The following is a 17,338-nucleotide window of genomic DNA, read 5'->3' as shown; positions in this document are numbered from 1 at the left end:
ATTTACCCTTATTTGGTGAGATGCCTACCTCTTATCTTGAGGATCTCTTCCTATCAGTTTGACCTTACTAAGTGGTTGATCTTGCAACCCATACAATAAGTAGGGCTCATATCACAGAGTGCCTAGCACATAGCAGTGCCTACAGTGTCAATAACAATGCCTAAATAGTGCAACTTTCATTGCAGTCATCTTGTTCATTGTCAAATGGCTAGTGGTTAGTGATCAGATTAATAACCCTGCCCTAAAGTGATCCATTTAACCAAAATACTAGGTAGGAGTCGTATTATTTGTAATACATTTTACAGTAAGAACGGAAGCTTTGATCAAGTTAAATGAAGGACCAAATTCAGTAAATTAAATGGAAGATGCTGTATGTGGGTAATTTCAGGGGTCCAGACTGAATATTTTTTCAAGGCTGAAGTGATTTAACAACAAATGTTTAACAAACATTTGATTAATTCTGTTCTCTGTAAATGTTACATGCTTTTGTTCCATTAACATATGACCCAAGAGAGATTTGGTTTCTAGGATAATCTCACCACATCCCAGTAAATTCAACAGCCCAACAGTTCATACACACTTCTTCAAATATCAGTACAACTCACAAAACTCTTGGCATTCACCCGCCCCTGCCCCCAGTAGCTCTAGTGATTTCTATTTCCAGCAAAAAAGTTCCCACTGCCTCTTGGATGAGACAGTAATTCCCTCTCCAGATGGAGGAATCTCACTAGAAAGGAGTCAGAGAAGCAGAGCTGTGTCTCAGTAGAATTTTTCCTTTATATACATTCTCTAAATCTGATGGTATAAAAGCTATTTACAGTCACTATCCAGGTTTACATTTCTGACAGTCACAATTTTTATGTAGATATTTAGTAAATGCCTTTGGAATGAACGGAAGCTCTTCTTCTGCATCTGTGGGAGAGACCCAATGATGTAAAGCATCTGCTGGTACTCTGGAGAGCTGCTGTGAACTCTGTTGGGTCTTACTCCTCTGGGTGTGTGGTATAAGTTCTGGGGACTAACTTCAGAACAATAGGTTTCTCTGGCGTCAGGGATCCCTGGGAATTCAGCTTGAGCGGGATCTGCAACATTAACAGAGAAAAGAACATTTGTAGCCCAGCAAATAAAATATACACAGATTATCAAAGAGACATTATGCCTTTGTTTTCCCTTGTTTGCCCAAAATCCAGTCCAGGTTCACTCAAAACCTGCCCCACCGTTACTATAAGTTTTACAGACTTGGACATACTTTTGGTTTTCTATCAAAGCCCCAGTCCAGGAGAGTTTACTCCTTGCTTGGGGTTTTGTTATGGAAGTTTCATCCATCCCCAATGGGCCCAGACTAATGTACTTGAATGAAGGTATCACTAACGCTGATTAACCACTTTCCTCTCCTTTCTGTCCTGTAATGTTTCCTTGGTTGCTATTTTTTCCCTTATAGAATAACTCCTACCATATATCTTAGAATACTGTATACTACACACAGGCATGCAATATACAATCTGCTATGTATTACACTTCTATGCTCTAACATCTGTGTTGCACATTTATTTTTCATCCTCTACCATTTGTTTACCCAAATAAAGTATTTAAAACTGTTTTTAATTCATTCTTTCCAGTGAATAATCATCTGGTTTTCACATCTGAGTTTTCAAATGTAAATCTGGGTTTCTCACCTGGGTTTCTTTGCAGGGTCTGAAGGTGAAATTCTGCAGCAGACTGGCGACAGCAACTTTCATGGAGAGGAGAGCAAACCTCATTCCAATGCAGTTCCTGGGACCAGCTCCAAAGGGCAGGTACGTGTATGGATCCAGGACCTCTTTGTTCTCTTTACTGAACCTGATTCCAGTTACAAGTGTAAGAAAGAAATTAGGGAAGCAAAGAAAAAGGAGGCCAAGTATCTCTCTGATGTCGCCAGCAGACATCTTTGTTAAGAGCAGCCTGTTGTTTCAGTCCTATTGGGAACAATGGGAGATAGGTAGCCATTTTGAAAATGACATCTAACTATGGGCAAGTATGACCTCAGTCCCACTGAGACCAGTGGGAGATGGTATCAGTTTGAAAGAGGGCAGTTCTACGTGGAATTCTCTACAGCCAACCCCTTCTGAAGGAAAAACTTTCAGTGATGAATACTAATGGGAAAAATTACCTTTAAGCCTAATGGTTTTCAAATGTAGTTTCTAGAAAAGATTTCAGTGAGTTCTGACTATATGGGAAGTTTTGAAGTGTCAGTATTATTCTGTTGTTGAGATGGGAGAAAGAAATAGTCTGACAATGGGTGCTAAATTTCTCAAAAGGACCAATTTTTTAAATTAATTTTAACTCCTAAATTAATCAACCAATGTACTTGCACAATCTCAGATAGCTCACTCTGTACTCAGAGAGGAAGTGCTGTACTTCTGAGGAGAATATGCTGTATTCTTCATGTGTAACAGAGTTGTTAAATCCCTGCTGTAAGTGCAAAATTCAACTCAGCCTTAACTATGAGTGGTGTGTCTTCACAATGATGAATCCTCTCCAGCTTTTGTATTGGCAAACAGGTGTTAAGATTAAACACAACAAGAATTTCTTTGTAAGAGACTGATATTTAGGAATGAAGTAATATCGGTAAAAGAGATAATTATATTGCTCATTCCCTATTGATATAGATTCTGTACCTTTCCGGTCTGAACTCCTCTGGTTCTGGCCAGTATTCTGGGATACAATGCAGAATAGAGATTGGGATCATAACAACAGTGTCTTTTGGAATGGTCAGTCCATTTATCTCTACGTCTTTCTTGCAGACCCTTTCAAGTCGTCCTCCAAGAGGAAACAGCCTAAGGATTTCATTCACTGCCATGTCGAGATACTCCATCTGCATCAGGGCATTGTAGGTGAGAGGAGCCTTCAGGGGAATGGGAAAAAGGTTGTTGGCATGTGGGAGTCTAGATCAGATTTCCATGTGATCAGTGTGGAAACCATGTCCTTCCCTCTCATCTGTTACAGTGCACATTCTACATTCAATGCTGAACTGAACGTTCAGTGTGAACCTAAGAATTCACCTTAATTTTCCTTTCCTAAATAATGTAAGTTACTGAAAATCTTTGCCCATTTTTGCAAACAAAGTTTGTACTTAAAATCAGCAATTCTCTGAGACTCCTGGTGTGGCCAATGCATTTCTGAAAAGTGGCATCTCTTGAGACATGTAGAAGTCCAGTGTAAGAGATCACAAACACCATAATATGAGTACCCATGAATAATGGTATGAATTTCCTGAGTTGTTCCAAGAATACTCCATGTCTCCCATCTAGCATCTCCTTTCCATGAGCGTAACTATCTACTCCTGATCGCTCCTTGTTTCCCTTTGCTACTGCTTCATAAACAATTCATTGTTGTTTAGCAAGTTAAAGTAACTTGAGGTAATTTGCCCCTTGCGGAGTGTGTGAATTCTGATGAGCGAGATAAATAGGTAGCAAAAAGGGTAGTATGGGGAAAATATATAGACAAGCAGATATAAGAAAAACAAGATGTGTGTGTGTGTGTCTCTGTGTCTGTATATATTGGTATAATATACATATATGACTCAGTAAGGATTTATTTTATTGTCCCATGGGCAGAGTTACTGGTGTGGGTTTGAGATTGGGGATTTAAAAATTGTACTAAAGACTGATTTGTAATCTCTGCTATTGCCAGGCTACTGTTATCCGTGTTCATCATCCCCTCAGCCTCCTTTCCCCTCATATGTCATCTGGAGATTTTGAGAAATGCACAACAGCTATTATGCGTGTAATAGTTATGGTGCGGAGTTTGCAAGATTGCAGTGGTATATTCTATACATGGTACATTATGTAACACACCTGAAATGAACATATGCCATTTTGGAAGCAAGTTATTGGCTCTCCTTTTAGTGAAAGCAGAACTTTCTTAAAGTGTGCCCACCAAGAGCTTCCACAGGATAGCAGAGTCAGTATTTATTAAATGGTAGTTTTTTAGCACATGTATTTAACGTCTTTAAAGAACAGTCTCCTTAACTGGACTTAACTAGAGGGAAGAAACTGGCTTTAAAGAGGCTCTGTGCAATCACTGAGCAGCCAACATTCTCTTACCTTGTTTGGTAAAACTGAGTCTAGCTCGTCCTGCAGCTTCTGCTGCACTTCAGGGTGGGTGGCCAGTTTGTAAGCCAGGTAGCAAAGGGAGTTGCTGGTGGGCTCATATCCAGCAAAAATGAAAATAAACGCTTGTGCCAAAATCTCAGTATCAGTCAGGCCTGTGAGAAGAGAGGAAAACAGGTAGAAAAGTTGAGGCCAAACATTACAGCACATAGGCTGCGCTCTTTGCACATCGTGTATTTTATCGAAGTATAGATGGCCAACGATTTATTATTATTAAGGCTAAAAAGTATTCACGGAGGTCGCGGAATCTGTGACTTCCAGCGACCTCCATCAATTCAGCCCTGTCGGCCGGGAGCTGCGGGGTCCCCCCACCGCCCGCTGCAGCAGGAAGGACCTGCAGCTCCTCGTGGCTGCAGGCGGTGGGGTCCCCTGCAGCTCCTGGCGGATGCGGGTGGCAGGGCTCCCCTCGCAGCTCCCGGCAGATGTGGGCAAGAGGGCCGCAGCTCCCGGTTGATACAGGTGGCGGCAGCTCCTGGTTGATACAGGTGGCGGCAGCTCCCAGTGGACATGGACAGCGCCATGAGCTCCGAGCTGCTGCAGGCAGTGGGGGCTACCCCACAGCTCCCAGCCACCGCAGGGCCCCACCCCCTCCCACTCCTGGCTGCTGTGCGGGGAGGCAGCCCAGAAGCTCCGAGCGGCTGCAGGGGTACCCCGGAGCTCTGAGCCACCGTGGGCACTGGGGATCCTTCACAGATCCTGGCCGCTGCAGGTGGCAGGGTTACCCTGGAGCTCTGAACAGGGGGACCCTGGAGCTCGGAGCGCCCCCGCAACTGCCCAATCTTTGCAGGCAGCATGGGGACCCCGCAGCTGGGCTCCCCATTTGGTCAGGGATACTTTTAGTCAAAGTCAGGGGACCGGTCATGGGCTTCCATTAATTTTTCTTTATTGCCAGTGACCGGTCCCCTGACTTTGACTAAAAATATCCCTGACAAAAATCTTAGCCTTAATAATAAAAATAATCATTATTATTATTATTTTATTATTGTTGTTATTATTATTCTTGTTACTGTTATTATCCCATAGGCATGGCTCATGGGTCTGGTGGGAAAATTAAACAGGGACTAATGATTGCTTTGTAACCTCTGGCATTGTTGATTAGTGTATGCAGAACACACAAAGCAAAACATGGGTTCCTGCCAAGTTTGTTGTGGTTCATTTTCAGGTTATCTAACCCAAATATTCTGTGGTTACATAAATGTCACAGGACACCTGCTATCTCCCAGTCCTGAGAAGAACTGAGGATATTTCTAACCAAGCTCTAATTGAAGCAGTTGTATTTAAATGAATTGTGAATAGTGATGCAATGCAAACGAATAGCTGGGGAGCAGAGCTGGCTTTTGCCTCTTACCATATTGGTAGGTACCAACTCCATATTTTTCACTGGCCAAGGCTAACGATTATACAGCAGGAATTGGCCTGGAATGCATGTCTTCTATTCTACTTGTGGAAAAAGTGTTACATAAAAGGGATGAACACTTGTCCCCATCTAACTCTGTGCTGGACAAAAATGTATGTATAGTCCAGGTGAGTCGACGATTCCTCTCCCCAGCTGCAGACGGCGGGATGAACCATTTATTTCCTCTCCAGTAGGACACCTGTTCCTATTCCCCTCACTCCAGCAGCCCCCAAAGGCACTCACAAGTATGAGTATTTTTATGGTGTTACCTTTATATGTGTGAGTCACTCCATTGCTTTCATAGCTAATGTTAGAGTTCTGGGATTCGATCATCAGCTGTAGGAAATCCACTCGGCCCTGGGAAAAGAAGTAACCGCTCAGTGGAGAGCTGGTTTGGTGAGAGATCCCCTAGGGAAGGCTCACAAAGATGGGTCTCAGAACACAAAGGTTGTATTTTAAAGTCCCCAGGAGTGGCCAGAGAGGACCCAGCAGAATGTAAATGCCTTTCTTGTTACAGTGGCTCAAAACATGAAACTCTTATGCTTCTGGGAGGGTTCCATCTCTCCAGTCCCAGAGAGATGTCAGCCAAGACAGCAGACTTGGTCTCTTGCTGTCGCAAGGAATGATGACTGCAGAACTAAACTACTTTTGTCCACTTTGCAAAGCACCCTCATTAATGTAGCTGTGCAATTTTAGGGGAAAGTAATAACTACATCTCAGTAAGTGACTTTTTCAAGTAGCTCCCTTAAAACAGGATTACTCTGGGGGAGGTGAAGTCCAGCAGGGAGATAAATCTGATTCTGTCATTTTTGGAGAGTGACGACCGCCTCTTTTGGGGACTGTGCTCCTGAATACCACAATATCAGTGACACTGCACTGTGTATTGGTGCACAGCTCTACTGCTTGCTCAGTGGAGTCTCTCCCTCTGTCTGCTCCAGCTCTCCAAGTCTACTCCTACGGGTAGTTTTCTGTAAATCGTAATCTTTGCACACCCAAACTGCAATCCAGTTTGCATGGGTGTTACCCTGATATAGCCTGAGATATCACACACTATTGTGGTCCTTTGCTGGACTCTAACTCAAGCAAGTAAGTGTTTTTCTCTTGGGCTAATTGAATAGAGAATGTTCTCTGGCATCATGACTGGGAGAGTCCTGCTAACCCCTTTGGCCTCTTTTTCACGGTCCTCCTTCATTCTGGCGATCGACTTTGTGAAGAATTCTATGGCATCTTTGGGGAAAAAATTCACATCCATCTTCTTAAGAAGGGGAATGAGGAACGGGCATACAACTAGAAGGGAGACAAAAATAACTGTGATTGAAGCAAGGTCCAGGGAATAGAAGTCCATTTCACCTAAGATATCTATGGTAAAATATTAATTAGAACAACTGAAAATGTTTATTAGAAAGATGAGGCTGCATCTAAATGATGGCTCTGTTTGATCATTTCTCCTGTGTACTGGGGAGCTCACTGAGGGCCTGTCTGCCACCATGTTCCTCGTGGGGCAGATGGGCTCCATGCTCCCTCTTCTCAGGTTTCTGCACAAATGATATAATTTAGCCCTAAATGTAAATGAAAGCGAAAGGAGCATTCCACTATTTCACACCACGTCTGACTGGAGGCGCTGTCACTGAGACTGGGGAGTCACATTCCGAGTGCAGGACATTCCTCCAGTTTGCACTACCAATGCTACAGCGATATGGACCAGAATGAAAATAAACTAAAAGTTTTGAAATTCTTCCAGTCATTTCAGACTGACCTCAACGTTCTGATATTCACTAACATCTCATGTCCCAGCAAACATCTCCAAACCTTCCCCACAGTATTGTGATCCTTCCCACAACCTATAGACCAAATTCTGAGCTTACTAGCACTTACATAACTCCAGATGATTCTCATCCGTGGGATTGTATGGGTATAAATTAGAGCAGAATTTGTCTCAGGTGACCCTTGAGACTTTTATCCTTGGCAGTAAAGTTGCCTTGTCATTGGCTTATAGGCTCAGGTATAGCCACTTGTATTGTATAACCAATAGACCACTTGTCTCATTCTGATGCTGAAGTCACGGTTCCAAACGAAACATTTTAATGGAATTTTTAGTGAGCAACAGACAACTTACATATCAAAATGAAGAGTGGGTCAAAAAGGTTAAACTTCACTAGCTTCTTGATTTCTTTGACAAAAGGATCTTTGGGGTTGTTCATGGAGTCAATGTTCACACCGAAGGAAGTGCTAGTAACAACATCCATGCTATAGGCTCCAAAGATGCTGAGAAAAAGACAGAAAACAGAACACAGATAGGAGAGTTAAGGTTTGAAATAGGTAATTACAACTTTTCCCTCCCTTCCTATATTGCATCTCCTTAAAGAACAGAAAACTCTCATGAGACTTTTCTTTATGCTGTTGTAAAGGGGGGGCAAGGTACTCAACACAAGTAGAACATCTAAAGGCAAAGGAATAGAGTTTCATGAAGTTTTACCTACAGCGCTCAGAATCTAAACTCTGGTAGCCTTGCTCTGGATACTACACAATGTAATGTATTGGCCTATGTGTGTGTCCTCTGGTGGAATCAGACCTATTCAAGGGCCTGTGAATATCTTGTCAAGTGGCTGTGGCCTTTTAAGAGGTTAGGAGCCCTAGTTCTGCTGACAGCTGATATTAAATCTGTGTGCTCAAGTGGTAGAATAAATGAGCTGTCAAAAATAAATAAAAATCAAATAATAATATTTTATTTATTTATTATTTGTGTACCGGTAGTGCCTAAACATGCTGGGTCAACGCAGGCAAAAAAACACAGTCTCTGCCCCAAAGAATTCACCATCTAAGAACTTTCATGGAAGCACACCTTTACAAACAATTTTTGTCTGACCTCCAAGTCTCGGTCCTCAGGTATTAAATCGCAGACCTTAGAGATAGTAAAGGTCTGTTAGACCATCCTCTCAAACTCCTTGCCAGTGCAGGGTTGTTCCCTATGCTACATTTTATAGTGTTTTTTCCACTCTAGTTTAAAATGTGCCAAACTTTGGGGCGTCCACCAGTTCCCTTGAGAGAATGTTCCACAGGTTTCACCCCAGGGAGATTTTCTTGAGATTTAACCTCTATTTTCCCTTTTAAATTTCATTTTAGCCCTTCTGATAGTCCTGTTCATCACTTCAGAAGTTTGGTTCATCCAAAGAACAACCTGCATTGCCAATAATGAACGAACCAAAGAGTTGCTAACAAGATTTGCTGTTCCTGTTCCTGGCAGAGTTACTCACTCCTTAACGTCCACAGGCTCATCCTTTTCTGCTTTCTTCTGAACATTTCTCACCAAAACCTCCCCGTATTGCTTCATAATGGGAAACATCTGAAATACACATTACAGGACATGACTTAAACATACCAAATGTTACTTCTTCGTTAAGCCTAGCTTCTGAAAAGTGCAGGGGAGGTTCATTAGTACTTACAGACTTGATCTGTTTCTACTGTCAGGGGCTTTTTGTTTTAATCCTTTTTCCTTTCTTTCTTTCTTTTTCTTTTTTTTTTTTTTTACTTTTTTTTACATTAGGAGGCACAAATGAAATAGACCAGTTTAATCATTTGAATCAGACTGAAGAGACCAGACCATTATAACTATCTCAGCCTGAATGCCACCTGTGCACTGACCCGAGGGTTAGTGTGTGCCTGGTCCTCTGGGTTTTACCTCCTTTAGCTTCCCACTGGTGAAGGTTGGAGAGAGCACAGTACGAATTCTCTTCCACTGCTCATCCTGAGCCATGGAGACAGCCGACTCCAGCACTCCCACTAGACCTAAATTCTGGGGTGACAAAGGCAAGTTTATAGCTGTCAAGAAGCTATTGGATTTCTCTACTAAACATAAGAGTGCACAAAGCAATCCTTTTCCCGCCCCATGTACACACACACATACACTTCCCCACACTGGTTACACTTAGGCAGATACACCCACAAGAAGACACCAACTCTACACGCCCTGGGGGAGACCTCTACAAATGTACACACACTAACTCAGACTGGTGCTCATGCACTTGCGTGCACACACACACTATCAAATTCAGCTCTCGTTTATACTGGTGTAACTGAGAGCTGACTTTGTCCTAAGAACTTTTTTTTTATTTAATAAATAAAAATAAACAACCTAAGCAGCTTTTAAAGTGCAGTCAAACAGTTTTCTCTGAGAGCCAGGGGATCCAGTTCCAGGTGAGGTCCCCCTGCTCCCTTGTTCCTTTAGGGATATGCAGTGGCCACTTAGATTAATGCCAGCTGTGCATTCATTCTGAATGCATCTCCGAAACATACCTTGTGTATCCCTACAGAGTTTAACTACAGTATTTGATGTTCTTATGGCTTTATTGCATCTTTCTGATGAATATTAATGATTATAAGCCTACCCGCCGGTTGGTAAAGGTGGTGAAGCACTCTTTCACCAGCACGGTTTTAATTATTGTAGGATCTGTGACAGCCAGCACAGGTTGCCTGCCATCATAAAACCTATGGGGGAAAAGAAATAAAAATCCATGATTAACTACTGTCAGTGAAAGTCAGGAGTTAAACAAAAGCTCCTTCCTCCCTGGTTTCAGAGTAGCAGCCATGTTAGTCTGTATCCACAAAAAGAAAAGGAGTACTTGTGGCACCTTAGAGACTAACCAATTTATTTGAGCATAAGCTTTCGTGAGCTACAGCTCACTTCATCGGATGCATTCAGTGGAAAAACTGGTGTTTCTCTGATAGCTACAAATCCTAGTCTTTATTAGCTTCTAAAGCAAAGTGCACTGACTTGAAATACAGATATACAGAATCATAGAAATTAGAGATGGAAAAGGCCTTCAGGTCATCATATATTCCTGCCTTTTCCAGCCACTGCAGGAATGTTTTCTCTGAGAGACTATGCCTGTCTGAAAAATCTCTCTCACACACACATAAATATCCCTAAAAGACAGCCTACCTGTATCTTTTCTGAAAGAGACCCAGCATCATATTTTAGTCACTTCAAAAAAAGTAAGTTAAATGGAGTTTTAGGCTATATACAAAGTGCTGTCAAACGCACATAGTTAACAAACTGAAGCTACAGAGAGAGAGAAATACTGTTTTTTCTCGACTTTCTTTCATTTATAGTCATCTGGGTGCTACTGGTATCACTAGTAAGTAAAAGATTTCAGGCCAAGGTGTCATTTTTAAATGGGTGATGCTCATTTAATTTCATCCCTTTCCTCCTAGTTGTACTTCTGTCTGCCGCCCTAAACTCCTCTCCCTCTTCAGTGCTTATGCCCTTCAAATGCATGTAAACAGCTCTCTACAGTTCCTCATTTTCCCAAGTAAAACGTTTATTCCTTTCAATGTTTCTCAAATCAATCCCTCCCCTCTCACTGGACCTAGAATAGGATTTTTCCTGTAAGAGATTTGTACTGGAAAATCTTTTCCAAAACCAAACTATCAACAGTACAAATTTTTCTGTGATACAAGCCCCTCACATGGTGTCATGCATAACTTGAATTATAACGAAAGGTTTATCATAAGCAAATAATGTTCAGCAGGATGTCACAGTAACTTATCACACAATGTAAAAACAAAAGGATTGTTTCACTTTTTTTTTTTTTTACAAACGTTCAAGAAAGGGTCCAATCCTGTAGAAGGCCAAACATCTTCTAAAATCAATGAGAGGTACTGAACACAGAGCTACTGAATCCTAAAGGCAGTAGGTACCTTCACTTTCACTCTTTGGACTATACATTTCCAGACTCTTATACTCTTGTTATGATGTTAGCAGTAAATTTGTTCCATCCTTTTGATTCACGTACTTAAAACTTTTCAGCAGGTTGCACTGAAATACACCTATAGATTGGCTTGAATTCTTGTTTTAAATCATGGTTTTAAGACCAGATTTTTCAAGATTTATTATCCTATAATGGACGTAAGATAAATGTGGATTTATATGGGTTTTGAATGGATGGAAAAATGTTATAAGGGCCAGTTGGATAGATTGCAGAAGATACCAGATCATGTAGCCCAAGTAATAACCGCAGTGGCAAATGTAGGGAATATCCAGTGTAGAGTAAGAGCAGCGGTAATGCAAACGTATCACGCTTCAGCAGGTCAGGGTTAGAGACAGAAACAGATTTGGTAGAACTGGGATCTGTGTACAATAACAGCATATCTGTGTAGTATCTGGAATACATATACCTTCCTTTACAGTTTGCAGTCCAGGAGAACTGGACTTCTAAGTTACAAATTTCCTTTTATGTCAATGGTAGTTTTGCCATTAACTTCAGTGGGAGCAGAAGCTGGCAGTCTGCATCTGATATGGAACAGCTTTCATGTGAGAGTTCAGATTAACATGTACATAGCATGTCTGTGGCATGGATCCTGCAATCAGATCCATGTGGATGGATGCTTGCATCTGGGCGCTGCTCCATTAACCTTTTTGGGGTTCCACATGGAGAACAGGGTCCAGTTACAGGATTCAGGCCTTTGAGATCTCCTCTTCCAGTGGATTTTTTTCACCCTCCAATTTTGACTCCGACTATAGGATAATGTGAGGAGACTACCAAACAGTATTGGTTGGTCAACATACTCACCCCCAGATTTTCCCGTATTTCTCATAGCATGTACCGTCAAACTCCAAGAAACCCTGCAGAGAGAGAATGTTAAAATAGAATTAGAAAAGAAGCAGGGTTTCCAGGGGAGGGGCTGGGAATGGGGCTGTCTTGGGACTAAACATCTAGAGCTAGCAGCCAGGCCAAGCACTCCTGTGTGCAGCTCCTAAGACTTGTGTGACTCCTTATGTCTTTGTGAGGGATAGAATCCTTTAAGAACATAGCTGGATCTAGTTATTCTAGGGGCATATCATGCTTGAGGTTAAGGAGTCTCTAAGTAAACTGACAGGTTTCAGAGTAACAGCCGTGTTAGTCTGTATTCGCAAAAAGAAAAGGAGTACTTGTGCACCACATCTTCTGTATTTTCCACTGAATGCATCCGATGAAGTGAGCTGTAGCTCACGAAAGCTTATGCTCAAATAAATTGGTTAGTCTCTAAGGTGCCACGAGTACTCCTTTTCTTTCTAAGTAAACTGTTTGCAAGGAATTCAATAAATAGTGACAGCAAACCAGCCACCTACATGTGTTCACCTGGTTTAGGCAGTCACCCCGGGGCTCACCATGTCCTTCACATTATAATCTGCATTACAGAAATGTTATCCTGCATTGGGTCCTACACACCCTGTGCATAAGGGCAGAGCTTAGCACACAGGAGAACTCATCAATGCAGTGTACAAATCTAGCTATTGTATGATGACGGACATATATTTCTGGAGCCAGGAGAAGCCTTCAAACACTCACTTTACGATACTCCAAGGCAGTTCCAAAGAAAGGCAATGGCTTTGGCCCAGGGATACCCAATTTCTTGAAAAAACCAAATGGCCAGATCCCATATCTGCAAAAATAACAGAAGAATCTGAAGGCTTCAGGACAATAATTGCAGTGATGTTGGGGCTGAAAGATCTCAAAGCCTATCCAGGGGAAGTGAAGCTGTTGCATTTACTCAGGAATGAAGCACCCACTCTGGAAGCTGGAAAGTGTGGTCCAAAAAATTTGTGCTTCGTAAAGCTATTTAATAAGCATAGCTAGTGATAAACCTCACAGCTGCACCACAAATCTTCAGAGAGATAGCCCTGAGGTAAAAGAAAGCCTCACATAAAGGAATAGGTGCTCCAGTAAAAATGGGGGTTTTGATCCATTGGCAAAATACAAAAGAGAAGCCTCTCTAGGCTCATTGCCAGCTCATGGAGAGGAGCCAGAAAGTAATGATGAAATGGGAACAAAGCTTACGTTTTTTGTTTGTTTGATTTTTAGTTTTTGCAGAGAAATCAAACTGGAGCTGGAAGTTAAGTCCTGAGCAGGGCTTTTGTGAAGGCTGTTCTTGAGTTTCATGTATTGTTCTCCTTGTGCTTAGCCTGATGCTAGCGCAGTGGTGTATTGGGGAGCCTAGTCTGTTGGGTTTCTGTTTGAGTTTTGTTGACAGCTTTGCAGATTTCTCTCCTCTGAAGCACCCTTTTTTGGTGTTGTAAATTTATTACTCCTACCTCAGGGCTCTCTGCTTCTCTATGAGATCTGGGCTGCAGCATTTTGAAGCTTGTCTTTGGCTGTGTTGAAAGTGCTTTTCAAATACTGTATTTGTGTTCAGATGGAGGTTACCAGCTTCCCAAGCAAGAGCTTTGTCACTAAATGAACGTTATTGCTCCAGTTTTTGTCAAGGAAACCGTATCAAAGGTTTTGTTTGGCCCAGAACACCAGCTGCCATACAGCCTGCCTTTCTTCCAGGTGACTCCTCCCTGGGACACCAGGAGCCATACTGGGGTAGGGAGCTGTAACTTACACCTCTCTTTATTATTACTACTTTGTATTTGTATGATGGTCATGCCTAGAAACCCCCGCTGAGATCAGTCCCGTTGTGATAGGTGCTCTACAAACACACTGTCTGACAGTCTTTGTCCCCAAGAGCTTACAGTCCAGACAGCCAAGACTGACAAAGAGTGAGGAAAAAGGAAACATCACTATCCTCAATTTGCATGTGGGGAACTCTTGCCGAGCATTTGCCAGTTTGGATGAATCTGGTCCAAGTTTACCTGTATCTACAGGGAATACTTGCTCACCACTGTACTACAGCGATCTCTGGGGTTTAGCATTGCCTAGTGGGCTTAGCACGGGCCTGTAAGAAAGGAAATGTGGGCCTTTTTTTCAGGGTATGTCACTGGCTTGCTGTCCACTCCCACCCTCCAAATTGCTCTCATGGATGCTGTTTTCTTGCGTTGTCTTTCCACTGATCTTGCAGAGCGTGTGTGTATAATAGCATGAGCTCGTGCCATTTACTGCATATCCTCTCTGTAGGGCAACCTTTAGACTGTAAGATCATCAAGGACCATCTCTTACTACATGTTTGCGTCGCACCTAACACAATGGGCCCCAAACCTAGCCGGGCCCTCTGGCAGCTACTGCTAAATAAATAATTAATAATCCCAAGGGTTTGGTGTTAATTTGTTTTAGTAACCAGATCCTAACAATTCATGAGAATATGCCAAATCTCTCCTCCTTGAGTTAAGGATGGGTGAACCATCCATTTGTCCAGATGTCTTGAAATATACTAACCAGAGAGGCCATGCAGAATTTCAGGGGCTGGGGATCCTCTGGATATAGAATTTTTGTTTTCAAACATTCCATATCCTAATATTTCAACCTAATAGCTTTTTTGACAGGGTAACAACCTTTGTGGATGGGGGGAAGCAGTAGATTGGGGTATATCTTGACTTTAGTAAGGCTTTTGATATTGTTCCGCATGACCTCCTCATAAACAAACTAGGGAAATATAGCCTAGATCAATGGTCTCCAGCCCTTTTACACCCAAGATCACTTTTTGAATTTAAGGGTAACCCAGGATCTACCCTATCCCTTCCCCAAGGCCCCGCCCCTTCCCCAAAGCCCCACCCCACTCACTCCATCTCCTCTCTCTGCCACTCGCTCTCCCCCACCCTCACTCACTTTCACCAGGCTGGGGTAAAGGGTTGGGGTTCAGGAGGGGGTGTGTGCTCTGGGCTGGAGCCAAGGGATTTGCAGTGTGGGAGGGGGCTCTGGGCTGAGTCTGGGACAGGGAGTTGGGGTGCAGGAGCGTGTGAGGGGTGCAAGCTCTGGGAGGGAGTTTGGGTGCAGGAGGGGGCTCCGGGCTGGGGAAGAGTGTTGAGGGGGTGCAGGAGAGGGTACAGGGTGCTGGCTCTGGGAGGGGGACAGGGCTGGGGCTTGGGGTGCAGGAGGGGGTATGGGGTACTGGCTCCGGGAGGGGGCTCAGGGCTGGTTTTGGGTGCTGGCTCTGGGAGGGGGTTCAGGGCTGGGGCTTGGGGTACAGGAGAGGGTTTAGGGTGCTGGCTCCAGGAGAGGGCTCAGGGCTGGGGGTGCGGCCTCCCGCTGGGCAGCACTTACTGCTGGCGGCTCCCGGTTGGTGGTGTGGCGTGGCTGCCACTAAGGCAGGCTCCCTGCCTACCTCGGCTCCACACCACTCCCGGAAGGGGCCAATGTGCCCCTGCAGCCCCCTGGGGGGAGGGCAGCACATGACTCCGCACCCTGCCCTAGCAGGGTGTGGAGGAACGTTCGGGGATGCGGCAGATTGGGCCAGCCCCCATGGGAGGTGGGGAGGGAACGCCATTCAGCTCTGTCCCATCCCCAGCTCTGCTCCACTCCCGCCCCCAGTTGTGGTGCTAGCTCCCAGCCCCGCGCCTGACCCTGTCCCCAGCCTCGGCACGGCTCCGCTCCCGGCCCCACCCCAGCCTCGGCCCTTGGCCCTGGCTCCATTCTCGGCCTGGGGCCAAGGCTGAGGGTGGGAGCAGGAGTGGAGCTGTTGACAGCCCCGGGCGTGAGCCTGACTGCCAGCCCCCACTGCGGCCCAGCTGCAGCTCTGCTCCCACACCCAGCCTCAGCCCCTGGCCCCGTCTCTGGCCCTGGCCCCAGACACGGACCCAGACCCACCCCCAGCTGCAGCCCCCAACCTTGGCCCTCTTACCCCTGGCCACATCCCTTCCCCCCACTTCCCCGGAGCTGCAGCACTGCTCCTGGCTCTGGGGAGGGTGCAGACAGGGCATAACTCTCAAAAGTTTGGGGGCCACTGCATTAGAGGTTTTCAAGAGCAGATTAGACAAACACCTGTCAGGAATGGTCTAGTTATTACTTAGTCCTGTCTTGAGTGCAGGGGACTGAACTAGATGACCTCTTGAGGTCCCTTCCAGCCCTACGCTTATATGATTCTGTGAAAAGACCAGTACATTTAAATTAACAGTGGCGCTCCTTCAGGAATTTGAAAACAGCATAAGTAGAAAAGCAAGGTGTAGAATTATACTTACAGTATCAGGAGAAATAGCAGTGCAATCAGGAGAGCCCAGGTCTCAATGGAAAAGCTAGGGAGAAGGTTCATTTTAGATCTGTACCTCTCCGTTTCTTGTTCTCTGTCTAACTTCTCAGTTGCTGGTTTTTTCCCTCTCTCTGCTCTGGTCAGTCTTGGGACTAGGGAAAGAACAGTGTCGCAACTTTTTATCTGTTTGTCTCTAATCACGTGGCTTAGTGACCAAATGAAACTTGAGTTGGTCCTTTATGTAATCAAAAGGGTGGAGTGAATGCCAAAGATAGTGAAAATGCTAATCTAGACAGGTAATGTTACCTTTAATAGCTCATGACAAAAGATATAATGTAATCTCTAGGAATACAAAGATCCTTAGTACAAGTTCTTTAATATACACACAGTCAGCTATTCCAGTTTTCTCTTGATGAAGTTCCTCCTGTGTAATATTTAGTTTTAATGAGTAACCACCCAATGGGCTCCTAAACAGAAATAAATAATGTCAAAGTGACAATAAAAAGACAACATACCTATATAGAGAGTGTGACGGGTTCTCCCTGGGGCTGCCACCTGGAACTGGGGTACCACTGAGCCCTCTGACCCACCGGAAATGGGCCTTAGGAGAATGCTTGTAGCATTCTCAAGAGGGCTCACCAGGTGGGGGATAAGCTTCTCCTAAGGCCTATTGTTTTTCCGAATGACCCATTACCTGAATAGGCCCTTCCCCATCCACTGTCTAGACTGAAAGCATCTTGCCTAGTGGGCATCACCCAGGTGTAACTATATTTGAAATACAGATACATAGTCAATATTTATAACTTCAGATACAAAAGTGATATGTGCATACAAAGAGGATAATCATATTCAGAAAATTATAACTTTTCCAGTGACACCTCACATGACTTATCTTGTATAAAATGCATCA

At 43.9% G+C, this 17,338-nt stretch overlaps 1 protein-coding gene across 1 annotated transcript; it reads right to left on the bottom strand.

The window, feature by feature from the left end:
* Nucleotides 1-493: 493 nt before the first annotated feature.
* LOC140918164 (cytochrome P450 3A9-like) lies at nucleotides 494-16,537 on the bottom strand. Its single transcript, XM_073361945.1, has 13 exons — nucleotides 16,421-16,537; nucleotides 12,876-12,969; nucleotides 12,117-12,169; nucleotides 9,933-10,032; nucleotides 9,227-9,340; nucleotides 8,802-8,890; nucleotides 7,664-7,812; nucleotides 6,707-6,834; nucleotides 5,817-5,904; nucleotides 4,086-4,246; nucleotides 2,658-2,884; nucleotides 1,677-1,839; nucleotides 494-1,082 (listed from the first exon to the last, which is right to left on the bottom strand). Exons 1-13 carry the CDS (start codon nucleotides 16,489-16,491, stop codon nucleotides 984-986), a joined length of 1,536 nt encoding a protein of 511 aa, XP_073218046.1. The 5' UTR covers nucleotides 16,492-16,537; the 3' UTR covers nucleotides 494-983.
* Nucleotides 16,538-17,338: the final 801 nt, after the last annotated feature.

The sequence above is a fragment of the Lepidochelys kempii genome, chromosome 10 (assembly GCF_965140265.1).
Source record: "Lepidochelys kempii isolate rLepKem1 chromosome 10, rLepKem1.hap2, whole genome shotgun sequence".
NCBI lineage: Eukaryota > Metazoa > Chordata > Testudines > Cheloniidae > Lepidochelys > Lepidochelys kempii.
Note: the sequence above shows the minus strand (reverse complement) of the source record. Positions and strands in the feature narration are given on the sequence as shown.

Bases quoted from the DNA above. Each gene is read 5' to 3' on its own strand.
- LOC140918164 (XM_073361945.1), bottom strand. From the start codon at position 16,491: ATGAACCTTCTCCCTAGCTTTTCCATTGAGACCTGGGCTCTCCTGATT. The intron at 10,033-12,116 runs GTGAGTATGTTG...TTTCCCCCATAG, and splicing joins AAATACGGGAAAATCTGGGG to GTTTTATGATGGCAGGCAAC. The intron at 6,835-7,663 runs GTAAGTTGTCTG...TCTCCCTTCTAG, and splicing joins CCCACTCTTCATTTTGATAT to TTGTATGCCCGTTCCTCATT.